This window comes from Haliaeetus albicilla, chromosome 24 (assembly GCF_947461875.1).
Source record: "Haliaeetus albicilla chromosome 24, bHalAlb1.1, whole genome shotgun sequence".
In the NCBI taxonomy this organism is placed as follows: Eukaryota; Metazoa; Chordata; class Aves; order Accipitriformes; family Accipitridae; genus Haliaeetus; species Haliaeetus albicilla.
Genome location: NC_091506.1, coordinates 9070052 through 9094686, shown reverse-complemented (window position 1 = coordinate 9094686; position 24635 = coordinate 9070052). Strand labels below are relative to the sequence as shown.

The window sequence follows — 24635 nt, the reverse complement described above, 5'->3', positions numbered from 1 at the left end:
CTATTCAATCCAGCACCTCACTGGCTACAAGAAGTAGAAACGTCTTCCTTTTGCAAAAGGAGTCCAAAGACACATCCCTTAGTAAGCTCTGGTTGTTTCTGCAGCTCCAAAGCCAAGGGGAAGCTTTTCCATTGATCAGAGCAGCATCAGGCCCATTCTCATTTGCAACACTGATCTGCTCTCAAATACAACTAAAAGACAAAAGTGTTAATAAGAACAACTGCTCAGAGATGCTGTCTTTAAAGAAAATATTGATGCTTATACAACTTTGGCAGCCAGCAGATGTCAATCTTAATTTTTTTTCCTCTTATTTTAAATATTTCCCTGGTTAAGTTACTATACATCAGAATATTCTGCTAAGATAGCTGGAGCACTGACAGTTACATGAAACATATACGATATACTTATCAAACATTTCATCCAACATCATGTAAAGCTCATACATATTTATAGTTTTCATGCAAAATGTTATGCAACAATAATGTTATTTTGTGCTGACGTTGATATTTGAAAATGTTGCATATGTCAGACATTGCTAGACAAAAAAATGTGGACATTTTGAAATAAATGCTACCTCTAAATCTCTAAAACCTACCACATCACGCTAGGTATTTTGTATAAAGCTGCACATGAGAACTAGCTTTCTACTACTACACAAGCGACTGCTAGACTAGAGAACCACTGAATAAAAGGAAGGAAGACTATTACAGTACTTGGCGGCTGTTTGGCCATGCCTTTGAGCATATGATTTATCATGTTAGTCTGCGTTTGAGGAGATGATGGTGGCCCAGCCGGTGGCTTAGGCTTGGACGGACGGGCTGCTTGTGCATGACGGAGAGAGACACCAAAAGTAAAGAGACAAATGACTTCATAAACAGTGACAAAAAGATGGAAACTTCAAAAGGAACATAAGCAGAAATGATCAAATACAAATGGAATAAGCTGCTGGGTTTTTGCTTATCAGTACTTGAAATATTACATGGCAATGACACCATTTGACAACACATATTCTAGAAGTCAGCAGATTTGAACATCCTACGGTACTGTGCAATCAGAAAGCTAAAAATTCAATGCAAGTATGAAACTGCACTTCATGCAGCCACGTGAGGAAACTGAAATAGGTTAATTCAGTCAAAACTCTGGAATTCAGAAAAGGTGAACTAAAAAAGATGACTTTAAGTCAGCGCCCCAATGCTTAGGTACATTTAGCAATAGAATAATGAGCCACAAGAATTAATTGCTTTGCAAATATCAATTACACATTTTAGAATTAAACGTCACTGTTGGTTAAAGGGAGCTATAAAATATTCTTGTGCAATTTAAACATGTAAAAAAATCTGTCACTTAAAAATGTGTGGTTCCTGATCGTTTCCAGCTCATTTAATTATTTTCAACTTGGAATTCTAGTGGCTTTTATATTCTGGGTTGAATCATATATAAAAACTTGCCAGCTCTATCAAATATGTTACTTGCTATTCCAAATGTTAGAATACTGCAATCAGGACTTGACCCATCTGTCATATAGTTTACAATATCAGCATAGGAAAAATTCAAAGAAAATAGCCTTTCCTTTTACATACACTCAGAGAATAAATTATATACTGTGAATATATTAACACAATAGTTTTGTTCCATTTAATAACAGTTTTTAGCAGCATTGTGACTATTTTTAATAATGCCATTTGCAAGGAATCTGGCATATTTATCTGGACATTCTATTGCCAAAAGTCCTTGCCATTTTGCTTGCATTTTCCAGTGGGGGAATAAAAATTCGGTTGGCTTGTGCAAAGTAGATTTCTGATTGCTTTTAATTCTCACAGAATTATAACACTTATCGAAGTATAATAAAGAATATTCGAGTAAACCATTAGTTAAAGAGTATGAGTTAGGTTGGTTCCCTTCTCCACACACAGAGATAGAGATACATACGTACATAAACACACATACAATGCGCACGTGCACGTGCGCACACACACACACATTTTTAATCTTTTAAGCTGTGTAATGATTTATTTCAGACTCTCAGATTCAAGCTACTGGTTTCTGGCTTTTGTTGTTGTTGTTGTTTTCTGATAAAGGGAAAAGCAAATCTATTTGTTCATCACTGGAGTCATCCTGATCCTTGTTCAATGTTTACCAAGGGTGGCTTTGTCCCCAGAAACAAACCTCTCAGCCTCAAGTGACAAAAATAACTGCTTTTTGGGCATTGGCCTAATGACTTTCACTCTAATTTAAAACACAAACAAGAATTCAATTTGGCTACTCACTGATGGCTCCTGAGCTCAACATGTAGACGTAGGAAGAATATTTTAGGGCCCATGACTATGGAGAGCACTTTGTGCCAAGGTGCCCGGATGGGAAGGGACCGTGGGGAGAGGGGACCGCACATCTCCTCCCACCCACATCTGGCAACTGCGTGGTGGGAACCCCTTGCCACCCAGGGGAGTCCGTCGGGCTCCAAAGCTGGGAGCATCAAAGAGAAAGAGCTCCTCCTAAGAGCATCAAAGCCAGGGGAAAATCGCATCCCAAGAATTGCACCCCACTGCACCTCTCAGCGCTGCGACCCTCAAGCATCCTTAAATGTGAGTGCAGCCCCTGCATCCCCAGCAGCTGCCCATTGAAAAATAGGTCTCGGACTTCACGGACATCCAGAGCCCATGGTGTCCAATAGGCCTGACTCGTGCAAGTGTTTTCTGTACTAGGGAAAAGTCATTAATGGGGGAGGCAGAGGAGGAAAAGGCAAGAGATGCAGCAGCACTGGGACGTCACGAATCGCTAGCGCAGCATGTACGAAACAGCTTGGAGGAGGCTCCCGCTGTGCAGTTGTCAGCAGAGTGCCCCGGGGTGGCTTTCGCTGCTCTGGGAGGGCTGCGAGAGATCCCCCCCCAGCGCCTTACCCCTGCTCCTGGCATCTCCCCCCCCCCCGCCCCCCGCTCTTGCAAACAAGCTTCTGCAAGGGATTCCTGCAGTTTAAGCAACAAACTCTTGGTGTAATTCTGATCTGGCCCAATCTGCACAAATATTCAGCTCCTTTGTTCGTTTAAATTTTTCAGACCCAAATCCAGGGCTCTTGCATGATGGCTGCAAAACCACCTGGAGCCGAAGGAGAGGAGAGGAATTGTTCTCTCCCTTCCTGAGGGCACTGAATGCCTTGTGAGCCCCAACCCACGCTTTTCTTTGTTGCCTCTTTATTGCAAGAAAATTTAAAAGATTAAGGTCTGGCTAAGGAAAGTGCTCAGTTTTCTCCGTAAATCTAAATAGAAAGGGGGCTGTGACTGCAATGCCCCATAAGGCACTGGAGTTTATGTGCTTCTCTGGGTCCAGGTCTGGGAGATGACACGTGAGGTCCCTTTCACGGGGTGTCTCGGCTCCTGCTCGGAGCGAGGGAGATGCGTAAGGCTGGATGGGTTTGATGGCACTTGCCAGGGATCAGCTGCAGTGTGTGGCAGGTTTTGTTTCACTTTGGCTTTCCTTTCTTCCCTGTCCTCTTCCTCTCTAATCCCTCAGCGCAGCCAGTTTAGCATCAGAAATACTCTTGGATTTGTTGCTCACATGTGTCAAATGGATAAGATTTAAACACCTCCATCACTGAAATCAGAGGCAGGAGCAGCTTCTTCCTTACTAAGAACCTGACGAAGTGCTTTCCTGGACTAACTTCTGCCAAAGGTTTTTGCACTTCTGCATGATACTTGCAAATAAAATACTTGCAGAAACCCAAATTGGTAAATTCTGGGGTTGTGCTTTCAATAAGCTTCAGCCTGCAATAACAGGTGTATTAGAAATTCTGTGCATACAATTCATTGTGTGCTACTCTTTACGGACTGGAAGATTTTCAAACTACATATTTCTCACTCAGCATCATGATTTCTGCTAGATGGGCTACTAACACATCAGCAACAGTGAGAATTACACTTGCAACAGGAGAGGAGTATTGTTGACTTTTCATATTTTTTAAAAGCGTAGCCACTGACTCAATGATTTCCTTGTAACAATTAAAAATATACGACCCCTGCCAAAGGCTTTGGTATGCAAGTGTTATGTGTGCGTTCATTTGCGAGCAATCATGAAAATGATAAAAAAGAGCTGCTGTTCAAGATGACTATAAAGAATAATGGACTTAGCTTGAGGATGAGGCAAAGCAGCCTTTTATTATATCCGTGAAATGAATTTGTGTGTATCTGAAAGGGATTTCAGTGATGATATAATTTTTTCTTTCAAAATATGGTGCCTTATCTCAAAAGTAAGGAAAATTCATAGAAATGTTTTTTTTCAACTCAGAAGGAGAGTCTAATTCAGCTCTCAAAACTCAGCATACTGAAAAGAGAACTGATCCCCTGACTTTCTGATGATTATTCAGCCTAGCGAGGAATTTTTGCCTATCTGAATTATACCTCATGCCTCAGGCAGCAAGTTGCTCTGCAGTTGGCAAGAGACTTGTAGAAAGATAATGGCACAATGCAGGTCTTTGTGATTTCTGAAGCTCTTGTAATAACTTTCATACTGCTTTAAACACTGTCTTTGAAAGGGCAAGAGGAAATCTCAAAAGCTGCATAATGATTCTTCGTCAAACACAACAGAATGCCACTTCAAGGATGAGACAAATTAAGCAGCAGTTCAGCAGTACACAAATACAGGTTGTAGCTATGCCTGACTTAAAGTGCATGATTTATTAATGACTTCAGTCTCCACTCCCGCGTACAAAGACTGATGTTTTCATACATTTTGCATCCGTATTTATTTGGGTAATGTAATTATATTTTCTTTTTAAGCTTTGTGGTTTATCACGAACGCTGGGAGCGATTGCCCGGAGGTGACTGGGCTGACAAATCACACAGGGCCTTTCCTTGACTCGGACCAGGTTAATCAACAGGCAGCTCAGCCCCTAATCCTTCAGCGCACTCGCTAAGAGTTACGGATACGTGCACCGAGCTTCCCAGGCTGAGGTCCAGAAATTGGGGAGGTGAGTGACGTAAAGTGAGCACGGGGACAAGGGCCAGTACGAACGCCTTGAAAAACACCGCTGCTTCTTCACAACCCGCTGTACTGCTCTAGTCAAAACCCGACCTCTCCTGCACCCGCTCCCTCAGCTGAGGAGTTTTTCCATGCCTGCTGGGACGAGCGCTACGTGCGAGATGCTCCACGGCCGGTGCCAGCCGAGGCTGACGCAGCCGAAGCCGCCGTGCTCCGTCCCTCTCCGGGGGGTGCACCCAGGTCCCCAGCCTGACGCAGGCACCCGAGGGATGTCTGCACGGCTGCCCCTCGCTGCTCCGGGGCTTTGCACCCCGGCACCACCACTGGGGTGCATTTTTGTGGGAATTTTCCCTGCCAGCCTGGCCCGGAGGGACAGATTTGGGGAGGAGGGTGCGTGCCAGCGATGCAGCGTGGTGAGATGCTGCGCCTCCGGAGCCCTGCTTCCCTGCAGAGGGGCTGGGGAGGCTGTGGGACAAGCAAAAACCTGGCATTTTTGGCCCAAGAGTAGCGGATTTCCCTTGAGAGAGCCATAGGACTTCAGTGGGTCCATCTGCTCTCCAGTTACTTTCCGCTTGCAGTCCGTGCCCCATTGCTCCGCTGCCCTGGCACCCAGCAGCGAGGCGAGAGCTGCCTCCATCCCCACGTCTCCTTCACTTCTCCTCTCTGTACTGCAACTCAGCAGTACCACCAGAAGCCTCTCTTTACAGAGACCAAAACCAAATCACAAGATAAGAAATACTTGACCTGAAAACTAAAAAAAAAAAAGTCTTACACTAAACACAATCAGTGGCCAAACCGACAACTATCGCCCTGGCTGGCACCAGCTCTGACGCTGCCTGTACCCAACTCCAGCAGTGCAAAGTGGCACTCGTGTTCGGGGGATGCCTCAGTGCCACGGCGCTCCAACACAGTGCAGCACATTTCACAAACCCTGTGCTTAAGGGATGGAGAATTTATTCTTTTCTAAAGGAATTCCTGATTCCTGACTTACAGAAATAAGCAGGAGAACACTTATTAAAAGGTTGCACTTATTAACCTGAGTGCTAGTAGTTTCGTCTGATTAATAATTAAAGCAAGTAATTCATCTTTAATTGTTTTAGCATAGTGTTCTGTTTAATGTTCTATTCCAATATTTTTAAAGCAAGGCAAGAGACTACACACTTTACAGGAGAAAGGACATCAGAGGGTGACATTTGTGTGTTTAAGAAGAAGTTGTTTTCAGTATCTTATTTTTATTCTTGCTTCTGGCAAAATAAAAAGTCAGGCCAAAACCCAGTCACTTTTGACTCCACTTAAGCTGAGGAACTGGTTTCAGTTTGAGTCCTGCTGACCTTGCCTGAAAAATTTTCATTTAAGACAACAGGAGATTTGTGGGCACGAAGCAGCAGTTGCAACTCCCTGCGTCCTTTCACTCGCTCCAAGCATCGAGAAGAAGCAGTTTTATTTTTAAATGAGCTGGGCCATAGAAACGTCTTTCTGAATTTCTAAACTGTAAGCACGTGACAAGCCGTTGCCAGCAAGCACGATGCTCAGCGCATTTATTGTGCTTAAAGCACAACAGCCTGCACTCACTTTAATCCGCTGTAGTTAATGGTAATAGCTGGGATTGTTCTATTTGCTATTTGTTTATTTGCACCTCTCATAGCCGCAAGGAAAAATTATTCTCCATTTTCTAAATATTTATTGCTGTTCAAAATTACTTTTACTGTCATGCAACAGCTCTAGATCATGGGCCAAATTTGAGCTGCAGAGGCCTGGGGAAGGCAGGGCAGAACCCGGCCCAGCCTCTTGTACTGCCTTTTAAAAGCAATTTCCCTTTGCAAAGAGAGCTGAAATCAACCCGATCCTTTTTTGTTTAATTTTTTTTTTTTCCACAAAACAGAACAATCTACTCACAAAAAGAAATGAACAGTTCAGGTTTCAAGGACTTTCAAACTAGGACTCTGGGATACAACAGAAACGAGAACAGGGGCTGCAGAGCTCCACCATCCCTTCTGAAGAGACAGGCACTTGAGCTGAGCCTTTGCCTTGTTACATGTCACCACAGGTTATAAACAAGAGACAAACACGACTTCTGTCCCACCGGGTTGTTTGTTACACATTAACAAAAAAATAGAAAATAAAAAAAAAATATTTCAAACCCAGTCCTCCCATCAGGGCGTAAAACAGAAGATATGAAAACCAAAAATGAACGTTAGTTTAGTTATAAATGTGCTTATTAGGTGTGTTAAATTAATGGCCAAATCACCAACATTTTTTCACCCCAAATGAGCTGCAGTTCTTTTGGAAAACAAGAAACTTTCTCTTTACAAAGGCTAGATTATCCTCTAAAACAGTCTCCTAAGAAGATACTATATTTCTATAAGGTATGTCTAACCTACACTCTATTCTAAGGAAGGAGGAAAAGGAGATTATGTAGACAGCACAAATTAACTCCTTAAGTATTAATGCATCTCCATTTTCAGCCTGAAGGAGTACATATCTTAAGGAGCTATGAAAAAAGAAAACAAAATAAATATAACTCAACAGTCCTAGCAATTTATAATGCATATACAATTGTTCACCTGCGTCCTTTTGATTCTCTATATGAAAGAGAGAAAGCAACAAGGAGAGAAAAGAGAGAAACAAGAACAGATATGCAGGATTAATGAGCAAGTGGACCGCACAGCCCCCCAGTTATGCGTGATATATGACATTTGAAAAGAAGAAAAGTCGCCCCGTCTTGCCCCCCCGCCCCCCCCAAAGCATGGGGTTACCAAAAGAAGCTCCTTTCACGGAGGTGAAAGAAAACGCTGCACAAATAGAAAACCAGAGAGGGCGAGCTCTGAGGACACAGAGGGGATCTCCAAGTGACACTGGGGCTGGGACGTCCCCTCCAGAGCTCGGCGCAAAGGAGTCGGTAAAAAAATCGAGGAGGAGAGCAACTAAAGCGCATCCTTCCGCTCCAGAGCTAACAGACAGGAGACACGTAAGATCTGATGTACAGAGAAAGGACAGCCTTATACGATCTTATACACAGGATTGGGTAAAGATCTTATACACAGGCAAAGGGATGGCTTTTTCCAAGTGTCCTTTATCTGACCTCTAGCTCACTTCTCCCCGATGTAGCTGCTACCTTTTGATTGTGTACCAGTGACAAGCACTTTACAAATTGGGGTTACACAGAAGCAAAGTAAAAATGCATTCAGGTCACGGACATAAAGAAGAACTGAAAAAACTTACGGACGATCTGAGTTTATCACAAACAGATGGGTTAATTGTCTAACCTGGTTTAGGCTGATAAAAAGTGACTGGACTTCTCACACTGGGTTTCACAGACAGAAGCAACAGACAAGCCAATGCTAAAAGACTTGAAGCAAGGAGAGTGAGTTGGTTTGGATCTGGACTTTCTTGAGGTAATGAAAACAGAAAGAGTGAGGACAGCATGGAGAGGAGGGTGGTAGGTACTCACGAATGGTTAAATCCATCACTTGAGAGGCCAAGCAGAAGACAGGATGCTCATACATTTCTCTCTTTTTCCCTATAAAAGAGGATTTGGGCATGCAAGAGGCTTAGGTCAGAGGTAAAGAGGTTATAGGCTATAGGTCAGAGGAAAACTTTATATCAGGTTAAAAGGAAAGTAGCCGTAGAGTATTTTGGGATACACACAGGATAAAAGGAAGGAAAAAAAAAAAAGAAAAAAAAGGAGGGTTAAAATTGGAGATCTACTGGATTAACCATTCAGCATGCCCATGAGTCACAAGAGAGGCTGTGACCATGACTGTAGAGGTTTGCTCTGAACTGTTTGCAAGAATATAATGATCAAAACGTCATGAGTAGAGGGAAATAGAATTTCATTGGTTTAAGGCTCCGAGATACTAAGGATTTCAGCCTTCAGTATCTAAGGCTTTCACAGGTATTTCTTCATAAGCATAGCCTCAAGCACTGCTGCCACGGATTTGGTTCTGCATCTCTGACAACTCTTAAAACATGTGGCTATTCAAATGTCAGCTTTCAAAAGCAAGGTTTCAAAGCGATATACGGTGCACAGGAACGCATCTCACTGAGGTAAATTTGTTATTTGCTCTTCTAAGGAAGTATTTGAACATGTAGTGGACTATGCTCATGAGAGAAAACCTGATGCATGCAGCTGGCGGATGTTGGGTTGTTCGAATTAACAATCCCAGCATGCTTGGAAATTGGTGTTACAACCACTTTTATAGAGATAATATCAAAAAGTGGCTGTGGCCAATCACAAATAAAGGAGGAGAAAAGCAGAAGAGAGCAGGTAGTGTGGAATGAACTATTTCTCTGAAAAGGTAGCTGGAAAAAAAATAGGTTTGTTGCTTCAAAGTATTCCCAGACCTAAAAGTCACAGTGCGAAAAAGAGGGCAGATAATTAACACAACCAAGAAGAATTGAGGCACAAAAGGAAAAGTACACACTAACTGTTCTACTTTGGAAATGAATGCATTTTTACTTACAGATCATAAAGTTTGTTTTTGCATAGTTTTATCTGAAAGAAGAGAGCAAATCTTACCAACGAGTTAGTGATATTTACACAGAGAACCTAAGGGAGCCAGCCCTGGGTAGAAGCATCCATCAACAGAAAAGCTGCTTTTGATTCTCAGTCCTTCTCCATCCTTGTGAAGTATATTTAAACATTGCATTTTACAGAATACACCAATTAAAATATCCTGTGAAGTTGAGTACTTTGATAAATTGCCTGATAATACAGTGCTTATGAAACCTTCGTTTCTTCTCTATTTTTGTCACTCATTACCAAGTCAAGAGTTGATAAACATCCTTTTAGTGCCCAATTCTTAAGTGTTTCTCACTGGATGCATAACAATGAATTCATTACCACTGGTACACAATTTGCATCGTTAGACAGAAAAAAAATGGAAAAAGAGAGGACATGTCATGTACAGAACCTGGACAATTTGTCATATAATAACCCAATTTTTCATGTAAACAAGAACTAAGAACAAATCAGAGGGAGGTTTGGTGGGTTTTTTTTCTCCTCTCAATATTGTCCTAGAGGCATACAACGATAATCTCAGCTGTGGGAAAGCTTCACATCACACATGACAGAAACCCAAAGTCTAGAGCAGAACATACCATTCATTTGGAACATACAGGTTTAAGCAATTGGGAACTCGGATAAAGTTGGGTAATAGTTTCAAGTTGGGAATAGCAGCCAACAAGGTACCAACGTAAACTGATTAACACGTAAAGAACGACTGGATCGTAGAGCTTCAGCTAACACGTATCCTCCAGCAAGCTTTAAAATGTCTTTTTGATGGCTACATGTGTCTCTGGTCACTGGTTATTATTCTCCCATAACTTAAAAGGTCAATAATATCAGCTATGCCAGATTTAGAGTGACAAGAAAGAAATCTGATGCAAGTATGGGATCACTGATCAATGACTGCTATGCAAACTGCAAAGACAATGAAACACTCCCAGAAAAAAGACATTTTAAATTGGCTACAAACGATTAAGCATAGATTAAACAGTTTTTCAGCTTCTTATTTTTCATTTGTTTCCTGAACTCCACTGTCACAAGCAATTAGCTGCACTATACCTTCAGCTAAAAAGATGACATCCCAACTATTTCTCAATTTGTTTTTTAAAACCACGACATGAGTCTGAATACTACACCACTGGCCAAATGCACTAACGATCAAAAAAAAAAAAAAAAAAAAAAAAAAAAAAGCTACAGTTCCTTTTAACTGTTTCCTCTCTCTTTTCCAGAAAAAGAAACGTTTTGCATAGCTTCCATTCTTAACTGCTTCCGAAGCCAACACCACAAAAATGATTCAGAATCACATCAGTTTTATTGACAAGCGAATAAATAGCAAACGAGCTTCTTTTAAATAGCTCCCAGCCACAGTTGCCACCTAGAAACATAACAAAATTGTAATTTCACAAAGAAAGAGCCTTACCTTCAATTTTGGCATACTCTGATAGTCGAGTATAATTGACTAGAGCTGCTTGCTCCAAGCATTTACGGATGACTGTTTTTACCTCCTCTTGAGGGACCGGAGTAACTATGTCTTTCATCAGAACCTTGACACAAGAAAATCTGATTTGTTGTGGCATCGGGCACACAGGACTGCTTTTCTCCAAGCCCAGCACATACATCCATTCCTACACTAGCGCTGCGTGGCTCTCGGGGTATGCGTACAATATGCAGGATCCACTACAAGGTCACCTTGGCCAGCTTGAGACATGGGACCTACCCCTGCCGTATCATTCCCCTTCTCTATCTATCGATACCCTACGGCATGCCCTGAAGTCCGTGCTTCTGATTTTTTAGGGCATGACATTAAGATCTACCACAACTTCCCCAGTGCCGGGCAATGTTATGCCCTTCCCGGGCTCTGCTGATTGACTTGGGTTTAGGTCTGGGCTTGGCCATACCGCGTGTTAGCAGAGGTGAGAAGGATGTCGGAGCAGCAGGAAGGCTGAAATAAGAGATGGGGAGGATGATGGTGAGCACGTTTCCTACGCCCGAGGGGGAATGAGCCTGCCTTGAGATGGGAATTTCACCGGACAGCAGCCAGGCATCGCTTACAAGGGTCTGCGGTGTAGATGCTTGCCAGCGACATCCTCCACTATCAACACAGACGCAGGTTGTGCTGCCTTTAGCGGCCAGGCTACGCACTGGCCTCCGAGCTGAAGCAGGAGAGGTAACAACCCCACCTAATACCCCACATTTCAATATTAACTATGATTAATTACGCGTCCTGTGCAAAAACAACAGTTCCTCTAGCTCTTCTGTGTGGAAAGATACATGAATACAGCTAATTTTAACTACTCTCTGTCATTCTTATGCTTACCCTTTCCAGCAGTGATAGAGTAGCTTTTAGTGCACCTTCCGGACGGCCAAATGGAAAGCAGTACCTGGAAAAACCACATCATGTTAACAACAGAGCAGGTGCATGCAAACAAGCCTTTCCAGCACTACAAAGATGCTTTCCTAAATGCGCCCAAGCAATGACCTAGTCCCTCTGCCTGGAGTGAGCAGTCTTTCTACAAGGTAATTTGCTGAAAGGGTTTGATGGTGTGGACACTAAGGCAGCAAAACAGAATACGGGGTAGTAATAAGCTGATAATTTTAGCAGCTTATTAAATCTGGGTGTCACCTGGAGAGTTTTTAGATCTCGTAGGAGTTAAAGATCATCTCCTTGTAAAGATGGGAAAAAAAAAGCCCCTCTGGAAAGGTCATTTACTTCGAGCAGGAGACCCATTGATGCACCAGGCTGTAGGTAACCGGCTGAACCAGCCACCATCCCTGGCGAGGGGCAGCTCCAAGGGGCTCCCGCAGGGACTCTGTGTGCAAATGCACATCACCCCTCTGCCTGAAAACGTGCACCACCCGCCCCGCAGCTGGCTGGTGTGCTGGGGGCAATTCATCCCTTTTTGGGGGGGCAGGATCCATCCTTTCTGTAACTGCAACACTCCTGCAGAAAGCCCTGCCTGTCTGTATACTAAGGAGAAGGGAAAATAAATGGGTAATAACTGAGCAGAGGGGAAAAGTGTAATAAGAGGATAAGGGATTTTTGTTGTTGTTATATTTGAGAAAAAAATCCGCAGCGTTACCATGCCTGTGGGAGCGAGATGGTTTGAAATATCCTTTAAAGGTTATATATATTTAAAATCAGTCTCCAGCTACAAACATGCTACAGTGCAAGCTTCGCTGCCCTGTGTAGGTCTGTGCCACTTCTGCAAAATTCCCGTATGCGTTTAAAACCTGCCTTTTGGCTTTGCCGCTTATAGGAGGGAGCCGGGAGGAAATCAGTCCTCTCGCATTCAGCCTGGGCTCTCTGCCTTTACCTAAAATGTGTGATCTGATTCTCCAGAAGCAAACGAAGCCGCTCCTTGATCTCCTCGAAACGCTCTTTCTCGTCTACGGTCACAGTTCCTATCCCGTCGGGCCTGGAGGAGAAATGCCACGGATGACTCAGACTCCACCTCGCCACCCTGGTAACTCATCCCCACCGCACACAGCACGCCGCCCTTTCGGAAAGGGACGTCGCCAACTGTGAGACCCAGGACAGGGGATGCGTCACGCCGAGACACGGGTGGTCACGGCAGCGCCGCTGCCGAGGTATCAAATATAAAGAAAGCAAGAAATATTCTCTCTCAGAGTGATAATCTAGATGTGGACACCCCCACCCCCCCGCCCCGCTTTTATTTTTTCCTGTGATAGAGAAGCTGGGAAAAAAAGAACCCCCTTTTAAATATAGGTATGTGACAGGGAGCCCCTTTTAAATATAGGTATGTGACAGGGAGCACAATGCCAGCTCTCACTGCAGGATTGGGCCCATTGCTGGCAAAATAAGGGACTCAATTTCTGCAGGAAAATTCAGCTGCTAATTTAATACAGTTCGCAGTATAAGAGAGTATCGTCAACAGGCATATATACAAACAGAATATAAAATTCTGCACTCCTTCATAACCACTGAATCACCCCATTATAGTGATTTCTTGAAGTGAACCATCTTCAATGTATTTTTTGCCGAAATGCGCCTAGAGAGCGACGTGCATTTTGTATTTGAAAATGCAATGCCTTTTCGGTCATTTAATTTTAATTTATAGAAGTTAACACATCGATACAATTTATCGAAGATCTTCTCGGACCACGTACTACCCTCTTGTACTTGAGGAGTGCACAGGAGCGCGTTGTGAGACGCCCAGGTCCTGCCGCCTCGGGGCATTTCTCATCTTTCACAGAGCACAGTGCGCGGGCGAACCCTGCCGAAGCTCTCCCGGGGCTGGATGATGCAGTGGTCCCTCTGCTCTTCCACCCCGTACCTCTGCCGATGCCAACCCACCCGAGAGCCAAAAGCGGCAATCCCCTCCTTCTCCCCCACACCCACACGGCAAAATACGCCGCGCGGCAGCATCCCGGGCGAGAGGAGAGAGCCGGTCTGATCCATCCACCAAGGGAATCGGCCAGGCAGACAATCCACGGCACGGCTTCCCATTGCCGGCGAGCAAAGTCTACGGATTTGTGTACTCCTGGGCAACTCCGCTGGCACAGGCGCTCTTTAGGTAATGTAAGACGTCTTAAAACTGAACAAATGTTCTTACTTAAAGGCCTCCTCCAGTGTTCAGCTTAAGCTGCATAAATCCGCAGTACTAGACTGGTTTGGCTATACAAAAGACTTGGCAAGGGATTACAAAGCTTCTAATGAACCTCCTGTCAGGGGTTAATTGGTTGGCTTTATTTTCCTCTTAAAGAATCAAAGGCCCTAAACTTTAAAAAAAAAAAAAAAAGCTATAAAAATTTAAAAGCTATAAAATCTGTACACTCACTTCTCCTTGACCCTGCATTTAGCAAGCTCTTAATATCATAAATATGAACTCTGATATTCCAACACAGGTGAATGAACCATTAAAATATTTCGGAAGAGGAACTTGCAAACGGTACATGATATTTACCGCAAAATTTTAAAGCTAAATATACATTAAATAAAACTTGCAACATGGACACAGAAAAAGACTTGAATACCAGGGGATGTGTTTAAATTTAAGCAGCATTTAATCAGAAATCTTTACTTGATTATTTGCCAAATTCAGTTGTGTATTAAGGAAAAAAAAAAGGAAAAAAGATTTAGGCTGAAACTTGGATAAAATGTCTCAGCTGGGGAACACATTTCATAAACAATTTTGGAAGTATGGATCTGGTCTCATTAGTACCTAATTAGGACTAGTTATTTTGAAGAAATGAGCAAGCCACAAAAAAACCAAATTAGCTATCAAGCAAAAATTAATGTCTGAACACGCTTAATATATTTTTATTCCAAAGTTCCAGAAAATATTTAATATTCAGACAGAGATGTTCATGCCGTTTGTGATGCTGTGCACCTCACAGCGCCTGGTTTGCTCCCAAGCAGAAGAGCACATAATTCAAGGCAGACTGCAATAAATGCCGTACATTAAGGGGCAAGGTTGAAGCCCTCATTTGCCTTTTGGCATTCAGTTCTCCCCCTGTACCCGTAACAGCTCACAGAGTGTCACTAGGTTAATTGTATCAGCGCTGACAAACGAGGTAGGAAAAGCCACCTGCCCTGGCAGTGATTTGCTGATGGACTGGAAATGGTCTGAAAGTTATGTAGTTGTGTTACCCTCTGCTGGGTCAATAACCTCAACCGGAGAGACTTAATGGCAGGATCTGACAGCTCCGGTTGGGTCGCGGCCCTTTCACATGAATCGCAGTTTCTCACTGTATTCAAAGGGCTTCGGTTTTGCCAGAACCGGTTATTCAGCGCTCGCCACGTAACGACTCACGGTGGACACCCGAAACGGGCTGATGTGACAGCATCGGTCACGTCCCGGCTGGGCAGTGGTGGCTCTGAAAGCATCGCTCTGAAAACACCGACCCACACGAAGATGAAGGGTGGGCTCTGGAGAGGCAACCTCTGGCCAACGCGGCTCTCGCCCAAGCCACAATGCCCCAAGGGATGCCAACCCAACCACCAAGGCTCGCATAGACCATGTAGGCTTAACCCCCTGGTCTTCGCCTTTCTCGGGGTCTTTGTGAGCCAGGAGGACATCAGAACCGGCGGCTCCGGCCACCGCTCCCTCCGTGCAGGGCCTGCCGCGCGGTGTGAATGCACGCCGCGCTCGCGTATCATGCTACTGCAAACTTGAGACAATCCACAGGTCAGCTGTAGCCATTTTTGGAGCAGCACGGATGTCTGGAAGGGCCTGCCAACCGAGAGCCATCACCACGGCAAGGACTCCCTTTCTCACCCAGCTGTGGACTATATTGCATCTGACATGATGAGCATCTCTTGAATCTACCTTTCAAATTTTCGGCAAACCATTTTCTCACTGTCCTTCACAAAGTTGACATTTTCGGCAGCATGATAGGAAAGATGTCATGTCGGCTGCTTTTCAAGTTGTTGTCACAGTGGTTAGCACCAGTTCTGTCATCTTTGCTTTCCTCACAATCCCCCATCTTGAGCCATGTCACAAATAATAATACTTCCAATGTTTTTGTCAAATTTCAAATACTATAACCCAGCTGCACATCTTCAGATTTACTAGTTATGTTAATCTTTGTTGCTCATCTTCCCAGAAGCTGAAGCATTAGGAACTCATTAATTAGTGACAAATGCAGGATATACATAGAACTAGAAAAACACTACCCAAAGCCTTGCACTTAATTTATTAGCTCCATAATTTTGAAACCTAATTAAAAATTCAAGTCAAATATACTTTGAAAATGTAATCTTTTTGGGGAACATATTTATTTTCCCTTTTGCAAGAACACAAAGGGTATATAACTTGGCATCTCTATAATTTAAGATTCACTTCTGTGCTCTAGACAATTCCAGTACGTGGCTGATGGGGCTGAAAAAAAATCCCCAGGAGAAGCTCAAGTCGAACCAGCTCATTCTGATGCTTATTGGCAATTTTGTTTTCAGCAAAGGTCTCCAGCTCAACTTTGCTATTTGCTATTTGATCTCACGGACAGAAGCACTGAATCCTCCAGCGAGCAGCATTTCTGCAGCAAGGCTAGCCAAAACGCAGCTGAAGGAAATGGATGTTCACACACGCAATCATTATTAGACTGAAGCAGTGATGGGGAACGAGAGGAGAGCAAAAGGGTGAAAAAAAGTTCTGTATGTACATGGTATATACAGATGCACAAAGGACAGAATGGGTTTGGGACTATGAATCTGGGTTAACAAACATAAACGTTTCCATCTGTGTGGAGACACAATTTCATCTGATTCTCTATAGCTCCTGCTCACGGACACTTGAGGTGTATGGCAGAAGTTGTGGGCACAGAGGGAAGCAGAAGGGCAAAAAAGGCAAGAAAAATAAATAAGGAGATTTTTAATTATAAGTAAACAAGTTTAAAATCACTCCTTCTGCTGCAGATTCACTGTGTTGGCTCTAAACTAGTAAATTCCCACTGTAAATATTTCATAGGAAAAGTTTTAAATGCCGCTTTCCTAATCCCCCCTTGTTTTTAAGTTTTAAGCCACAAAAACAACAACATCAACAAAGCAGGTGGTGAAATTAAAAAAAAGGGTTGCAATTTAAACAGCAAAAATTATAGTCCTTGTTTAGCTTAGATGGTTTGTGCAAATTCTGGGGTTAATTATAAATTATAATTAGGACCTGTGATCCTAAGGCCACTGCTTTATTCTACAAGCCCCGCCTCCCCCCATGCCCTTTTCTAATTATACCCAGTGCCCCTAGGGCTAGTTATGCTGCTAAAACAAATATATCAAAATGATTTTTTAACAAAGACTAATATATGAAGCAATAGCATGCATTTGTATGCAATTATAAATATACGCTATAGCTCCAGTGGGTTAATCTCTTTGACATAAGACTGTATGAAATACCATGGCGGCTTATAAATGAAAAGACATACCATCTTTTACACCTTTTATGTTTAACTTGTCTACACTTTTTTTTTACTGGGGAAAATATTGCTTACACGTAGCAAACAGATCTTTGCACGCACTGTGAGCCCTGGCATACAGAGCCAAGGAAAAAAAAACAATGTCAAAAACTGATGCAAATAATTTGATTTTTGAAGTAACAACTCAAATATAAAACACGTGCTGCCTTCAGCTCCCTTGCTGGTTGCCAGGTGCAGCACATATGAGCTATACAGTAAACATCGATGATTAGTGCCTTGGACGGCATGTGTCAGGATAGGCTTTCAAAGGATCCCTCGCAGGAAGACTTGCCTGCGCGAAGTCCCACCGGTTGCACGGGGACCGGCTCTGGGGATGCGGGCAGGATCGCAGCTGCCTGCCTGCTGCCTCCTACCTCTCCCCCAGCAAATCTGACCCCAAAGGGCCCACCTGTTCAGACCCCTCGCAAAAAAGCTCATTCGGCGCTTTTCCCCGGACTCCCCCTTCTCCCGGGAATTCATGCCGTGCGGGAAATGCCCGTTGAAAGCCCTTTGTTCAGCCCGACCCTCCGACCGCTCTCCCGGGCGCTGCCCAAGCCGCCCGCCCGGGATGCTGCAGAGCATGGGAGCCATTTCGTCCTCCCAACTCCTGCCTCCGTTTTGCTTGGGCTCTCCTCCACGCCGCAGCGCCGAGCCAAGTCACGGCTCGTCGCTTCTCATGTGCGATCCACACCCCTGACGTACGGCGGCTGGACCGGATGGTTTCTGAGCACCGCCATCCTACACCCATTGTAGTGAATCACGTCAGCCCGCCGCACGGCGCTGGTTATCTGCTGGTGGCTGGCAACCCAGCGCCCTTCAGCACAGACACCGCATCCCATCCGACAGACGGCCGTAACGCGCGCCCCGTCACCGCCGACTTACCATAGGGTTGGTCGGGACACGGTGCCGGCACCTAACGAGAGGTTACGGCGTTACGCCCTGCCAGATTTTAACCTGCCTGACCGCAGCCGGGGCTAGGCGGCTGAATGAGGCGTGGAAACCAAACACAGAACGCTAGGGAAGCATATGAAGATACTGTGAGGAAGAGTTCATAGGCTTACTACTTCTTTTAAGGGACCAAAACCATCCTGTTCTGTTTTTTTAACTAGCTCTATGGAAACCTTGCCTTTATGTGAAACAGCCAGATATGTAATTAGAATACAATGGAAAAAAATGCAAATATGTTAAGCAGGCTTTTCAGTTCTTCAAGGTTTATGACAGTAACATTATTTCTGCTGGCTTACAGTTGTAAAAAACTAACGAAAGCTAATGGTAATGTTAGCTAATGAAAGAGCTACTTCTTGAAAACAAGCTTGATGCCATAAAATACAGCTTACAGAGGAAAGGGCAAGTCACTAACACACCAAATTAATTAACAGAGAGACTTGTAGCTGCTTGGACCTTGGGTAAATAGTCATTGAACCACTTGCAGAAAATGACGGCGTTCAGTCGTTATTAGACTGGAGGGGATTCAGTCCGGCATCCTGATTTTGATAAGCTCAATGTCTGCTAATACTTAGCATGGACACAATCAATATTTTAGTCTTACTTTTAAAAGTTCGGGATTACCAAGCACAGAAAGAGTCTTTTTTGGTGCCAACTTGAAAGCTTAACAATAAAGTTGTTATATGGCTAAATAAAAAAAAAGGCACAAGCGGAACCAAGGTCACTCCTGAAAGGAGCAGGAACCACTGCTCAAGGTTTAGGCGCTAACTTTGGGCCTGGGAAAGCTGAGCTCAACTTTCTGCTCCGCAACGCCTCTCCCATGCGCAGGCAGGGAAGCAGCGAGGCTCCTCTAACACATCGCTTCTCCGCGTGTCAAACGACGCTGGCAGTACTGTCATAGCCCTCCAACGTGAGGACAGCGACAAACATGGAAGCAGAAGGCAGGGAAAGACCTGGGCCATCATGTAAAACCTTTCATAATTTTACCCCAAATCACGATGTCTTCTCAAAACCATTCCTGCTTCTTGCCTTCGCGAGTTTTTTGGAGGACTATCAATAAAGGCAAGCAAAACCCTCGGTCCTGTAGTGGTGGTACCAAAAGCAGAGAGACATCAATAAATGCACAGCGTGTGTTGTTGGATGTCTGAATAACACTATGCCTTTCTTACCTGTCACATAGGTACATACATCAGAAATCACATCGTCTTTCATAATGGCAGGACTTTACAAAAGGCATCGAGTGATACCTGGTGGACAAAACCTTTTTATCAACTCACTAGTGACCACAAGAGCGAAAAAGCCTCGAGTTCCTCAGTCTTAGTAAAGAGCAAGTACCTGGGTAAGAGCAAGCCATGCGGATATTCAGCAGTCTTTGCCTCTTGCTGGTCCCTGCCCTCCTGACAGCCTGCACCTTACATATTCAGGTGTCTGCAGAAGGTTAAGCTTAGGACAAGCAATTTACATTTAACTCCATTTTTACTTGTAAAAGGATGAAATTAACAGAAAAATTAAGGGGACTGTCATGCAAATAGTCGTGATTTACAGCCTTGGTTTGGAGAGATGATGTCAGGCTTTCCGGGGTCTGAATAAGCTATATGAGCCCAAAGGAGGCGGGGGGGGGAGACCAAACGCTGACACATAATGCAACAGGGCTCCAAAACGTCCCCCAAAATCCCGCTTTGACCATTTCACCTGCTGGGGCCGCAGGGTCGGCTCCGCGCTGGAGGTCCATTTCCACCAGCAGCCGTCCTGCTCCCGTCGCGGCTGCGGCGCGGCAGCCGTGCCGCCGAGGCGGGAGCCGGACAGGCGAGGAGGCATCGTCCCCGCGCTGACGCCTGTCATTCTGTCAGCCTTGACCTTCGGGCTGTCCTCGGCATCCGCACCGCAGCCTGCCCGCACTTCCCCGCTGACTGCGAGCGACTGTTGTCTCGCCGCCTGACCTTACGCAAACACGATACAAACAGACAGCCCACCTCAGCTCCATCACTGTCTGCTGCTAATACAGGAGATTGATAGCCACATGGAATTATCTCCCTGCTCGACCTTCATTACTGGGTGGCATATTCTGACTGACAGCCAACCTCGTTCTGGGGAAAGCTGAACCACCCGTTCAGGTTTTTTTTTAAAGCGAAGGAACTTCCTTTTGTAAAGAAAATCAACACTTTCTCAGTTTTGACAGAAGAAGAAGCCTTTGTTAAACAGAAGAATGTCTCGTAACTCGAATCTTTCCCAGAGCACCGTGCATACCAATAACGACGCAATACACGGCTGCTCCAAGATGCTTCATCGGACGCCGTGCCAGGTCCCAGGGCAGGCGTGCTCCCGCCTTAGCAAATTTTACACGGAAAGTTTCCAGCTCTGCCATGAGCTATAGGTTTCCTGGGGAGCGCACGGCCAGCCCTAAGGCAACGAGCAACGTATGGATGCAGCAGGTGGGAGGAAGGGACGTAGCTAAAGCGAACCCGGCTTTACACACGTCGCAACTGCCAGTAAGGACTTCATGGGTAAATATTGGCTTTCTGTCGCTCTCTGCCAGCCAGCTCGCAAATGCATGATGCATGTGGCCTAAACAGCTTTCAGAAAAGAAATTGTGACTCTTCCACCCAGATATTCAGATTTCTGATGTAGACACGAAAGATACAGAGTCATGTTTTCTCCCAGACCCCCTGCGGTCCTTTTTTTGTGACCTCCCGATAGCAGAGGCCAGAAACCGCACCCCGCAGCCTCCGCACCAGGCTCCCGGGCGTTACGCCGAGCGTGCCCTCGGTGAGAAAGCGCAACGCCGCAGGCTCGCAGCTCTAGCACAGAGCCTCCCGTAATCCCCAGGTAACGGAGAGACGGCAGCCACCAAGAAGGAATGTGAACCTTCAGCCTTCTGATGTGAAGTCAACCATCAGCTAAAGACAGCTAAGTCATAGCAAAACATCTAATTCCTTTCTTGGAATATTTTAAATGAATTATTTGAATAGCCTGTCCGTGGCCGAGTTGCCCGTTTGGCAGTGCCCAGCAGTGTCCCAGCACGGCGCAGCAGCCGCACGCAGCCCTGGGCAGCTCTGCAGGCATGGGACTGGGGTCTACACACCACTCGGGTTTTAAACAAGACGTTTTCCTAAGCCCACAACTCTCCAGCCTCACGGGGAGGGAATGGCGGGGTGTCACCTTGGCCAGTACCGTCAGATACCTCCTGATGAAGAGGAGGCTCCAGCTCTGGCTCTGCTGGGCCCTGTGCAGAGGTACATGGGGTAGCCGTGACTGGCATCCAACCTCCTCTCTGTTTTGGGCCAAATGGCCTTTGAACCAGGTCCTGCCCCACAGGAGACTCCTGCCTATGGAAAAGGGGCGATGGGGGCAGCCAGCTTCACCTGCCCGGTCCCATCCCCTACACGCCGTGTGAGCCATCTCCTAAACGCCCGCCTAAAAAACTCAAGGACCTGACCCGCTACGGGATATGGGTGCCCAAATCCCATCCAACTCCCAGGAGAGTGTCAGACCCGAATGCTGGTGCCGCAGTGGGTCTCCCAGTGCCGCAGGGGCGCAAACTGCCCAGTGTGCTCAGTGACCGAGGAGCCCGGTGCCCTGTACAACGCACTTCTGTGCACTGCGCGCTTTCACTTACCTTTTCGGCTCTGGATTCGGCTGGGATTTGGAATCTTTCCTTTTTTTGGACTCCTTTTTGGAATCCTTTTTTGTCTCCGCTTCAGCGGCAGAGGCATGAGACACTTTGCCCCCCTCGCCTTCTGCGCTTGGCTGGGACCCACCAAGTAATTCTGCCATGAGTTGGCTTTGGGGAGTGATTGAAACGCGGGGGGCAAGGCCAGCAGCAAAAGTGAAAGAAACAAGAAGAAAGCATGAAAAAACTCAAAATAAAACAAAAGGAAACTAAACTGAAAGGAAACAACTGAAATCAAGTAACAATTGGCAAAGAAGGAATGAACGAGCAAAAGAAAGTCAGAACTAAAAAAGAAACTAAGGAAGCAAAAACTCGGTTTCCATGACAAGATGTATGAAAGTAACTGCAAAAGCAAGCGGCAGCCTTGCAACGTGAAACCTGGGCAATGCGTGTCATAATTCAGGATGGTATTTACCAGAGGGTTTATGAAAACACGTAATTATTTTATAACATTCCTTTCTTCAGCAGCATATGCAGGATAGAGAGGGGTATCTCCAAGTATATAATACAACTTTACAGAAAAAAAGCAGAGAAAGAAGCTGCAATAGATGCTACCGCTGTCAACAAAATAAAGAGAAAAGCAAAAAGCACAGCTCCAGTTCCTCCCGTCAAAGGTTTACCACATTTGAGAGAAAGGAATGGGCTACTTCCGAAATTGAAATTGCTTTGCAACAGCAGCAAGATAAAATTTTCAGTTATGCCTAAGCAGTTTCCGAACTGACGTCACGTGGACTTTAAATGAGACATGGGTGCCCGAGGGCTTAAAGCCCTTCTGAACACTGAGGTTTGATACTGCTGAAAATTTCACTGCTGCAACTTGTCAGATCCTCTCGCAGAGCAATTAAATCAGCACCGCATATTGTTTGCTTCTATTTATTCAGCCCCTGACAGTCACATGTACTTCAACCCTATCTTGTCCAGAACTGCATCTAGCAGGTGCCTGGGCAAGAAAGTTAAAACCCCTTATTTCTGGATCCTCTACGTGCATTTTTATTGCTTACATTAAACAAGCAACGAAACAAACAAACAAACAGACTATGCCACTAGAAGCGCTGCTGCCAAACATCCACTGTGAAAACAAATTGGGGACTGTTGTGCATTATCCAAGGAAACCTATATTTGACAAAGTCATCCCTTGCTGGCAGGGAACCGCTAGCCAAGAAGAATTCCTTACCTGTTGCCATGAACATGTGATGCGCAAAAGGCAAAGCTGTAGTGAAGTAAGGTGGGGTCAATCATAGCTCCGTTTTCTGCGCGCTCTAGCAAATCTCTGAGGTAGCAGAGATGTCTGTGACAGCCTCTCACTCCATTACGTGCACAATACTCATCTAGCACAAAGACCTGGCCAGGACTAAACCAGCCCTGTTTAGAAATAAAGAGACTTGATTTTAAATATAAGTTATTAAATACAAAGGCTATCAGATTTGGAGGTGTAGTGGTCAACTGTTCTAATAAAAGAAATACAAACCTAAGGCTATGTTAAGGAAAAAGGAGAGAGGTCACTCTTAAACAATACAGTCTGCATATCATCACCCAAACACAGCATATACTCAGTGCAACTGTTAACAAAAACATATTATGCTACCATTAAAGGGAAATGTCATTTAAAATGCTGAAAAGTTAGGCCAGTTCATGTCAGTGCCTAGCAAAAAAAAGACAAAAAAAAAGACAAAAAAAAAAAAGACTTACACCTTTAAGAGATGACAAAGGTTTGGTTATTTAAACAGCGTGAAACAGTAATCTCATTTCGGGGATGGGATTGTACATTCGGCCAGGAGCAAGAAGACTGATCTGGGGGAGAGCATGGAGGATTACACTGAATAATGACTTCTCTTGCATCTGGCAGGTAGGAACGTCCTGCAGACGGAGGAAGGCAGCTCCGCAGTATCAGAAAGGGACGTTTCCCATCATCCTTATTGCGTACCGCTGGCAACGCGCTCTGCCATCGCCCACCTCCTCGGCACTGAAGCAAAGGGAAGCTCTGCTCACGAGCAGGGTTTCTTTACGCATCCAGAAACCTCAGACTATTTCTGTCTGTCAGTCCTGAGGGCCTGGTGACACACAGCTTGTGGTGCAATGTCTGGGCTCCCGAGGAGGACGCCCTTCACCGCGAGAACGTCCCGGGACAGCCGAAGCGAAGCGCGCCTCTGCCTTCGGGGAAGGCGCTAGTGAGAACAAGAATATTCTTGTAGATTGCTTTTCGAAATGCTGCAAAACCGTCAATATTTACATGGAAATTTGGGTGCTAAACAATTGCTAAGACGCAGCTCTGGAATGCATCAAGCTGCAAAATCTTTCATCGTTTAATTGAAAAGTTCCTGCAGCGGGCGGGAGAGTAGTTGAGGCAGAGCACTGCCCCTATAGGCAACTTCTTTGCCACCCCATCTGTTACCCCAAATGCTACATCTTAGAAACAACACTGCTGTGAAAGATTAAAATATATTTTCTACCACTCAGATGACACCAAATCTTTTCTAGATGCCAAAATAGCTGCTTTGAAAAGAGTTGAAGAAATATCAATTAAGAGCTCAAAGACATAGAGAAGGATTTGCTCATCCTTATTGGGCCAACTCCAAAACAGATTGAGAAAAGAATTAAAATAATGAGGGGAAAATGATAGATATAGGGAGTAGC

General features: G+C 44.8%; 1 protein-coding gene across 16 annotated transcripts in view; it reads right to left on the bottom strand.

Annotated features, from left to right (window-relative positions):
• CADPS (calcium dependent secretion activator) overlaps positions 1–24635 on the bottom strand; it is a 220976-nt gene that overhangs the window by 59165 nt on the left and 137176 nt on the right. For 4 of the 16 annotated variants that reach the window (XM_069811976.1, XM_069811977.1, XM_069811980.1 and 1 more), the window contains exons 13-19: positions 23176–23363; positions 21948–22112; positions 12793–12894; positions 11796–11859; positions 10899–11022; positions 7536–7553; positions 714–818 (exon numbers count right to left, since the gene is read on the bottom strand). In XM_069811976.1, coding sequence (XP_069668077.1) covers positions 714–818; positions 7536–7553; positions 10899–11022; positions 11796–11859; positions 12793–12894; positions 21948–22112; positions 23176–23363 — 766 coding nt within the window. Of the gene's footprint in view, positions 1–713; positions 819–7535; positions 7554–8422; positions 8492–10898; positions 11023–11795; positions 11860–12792; positions 12895–21947; positions 22113–23175; positions 23364–24635 lie in introns of all 16 variants that reach the window. The other 12 variants (XM_069811986.1, XM_069811991.1, XM_069811987.1 and 9 more) reach the window with 7 other exon arrangements.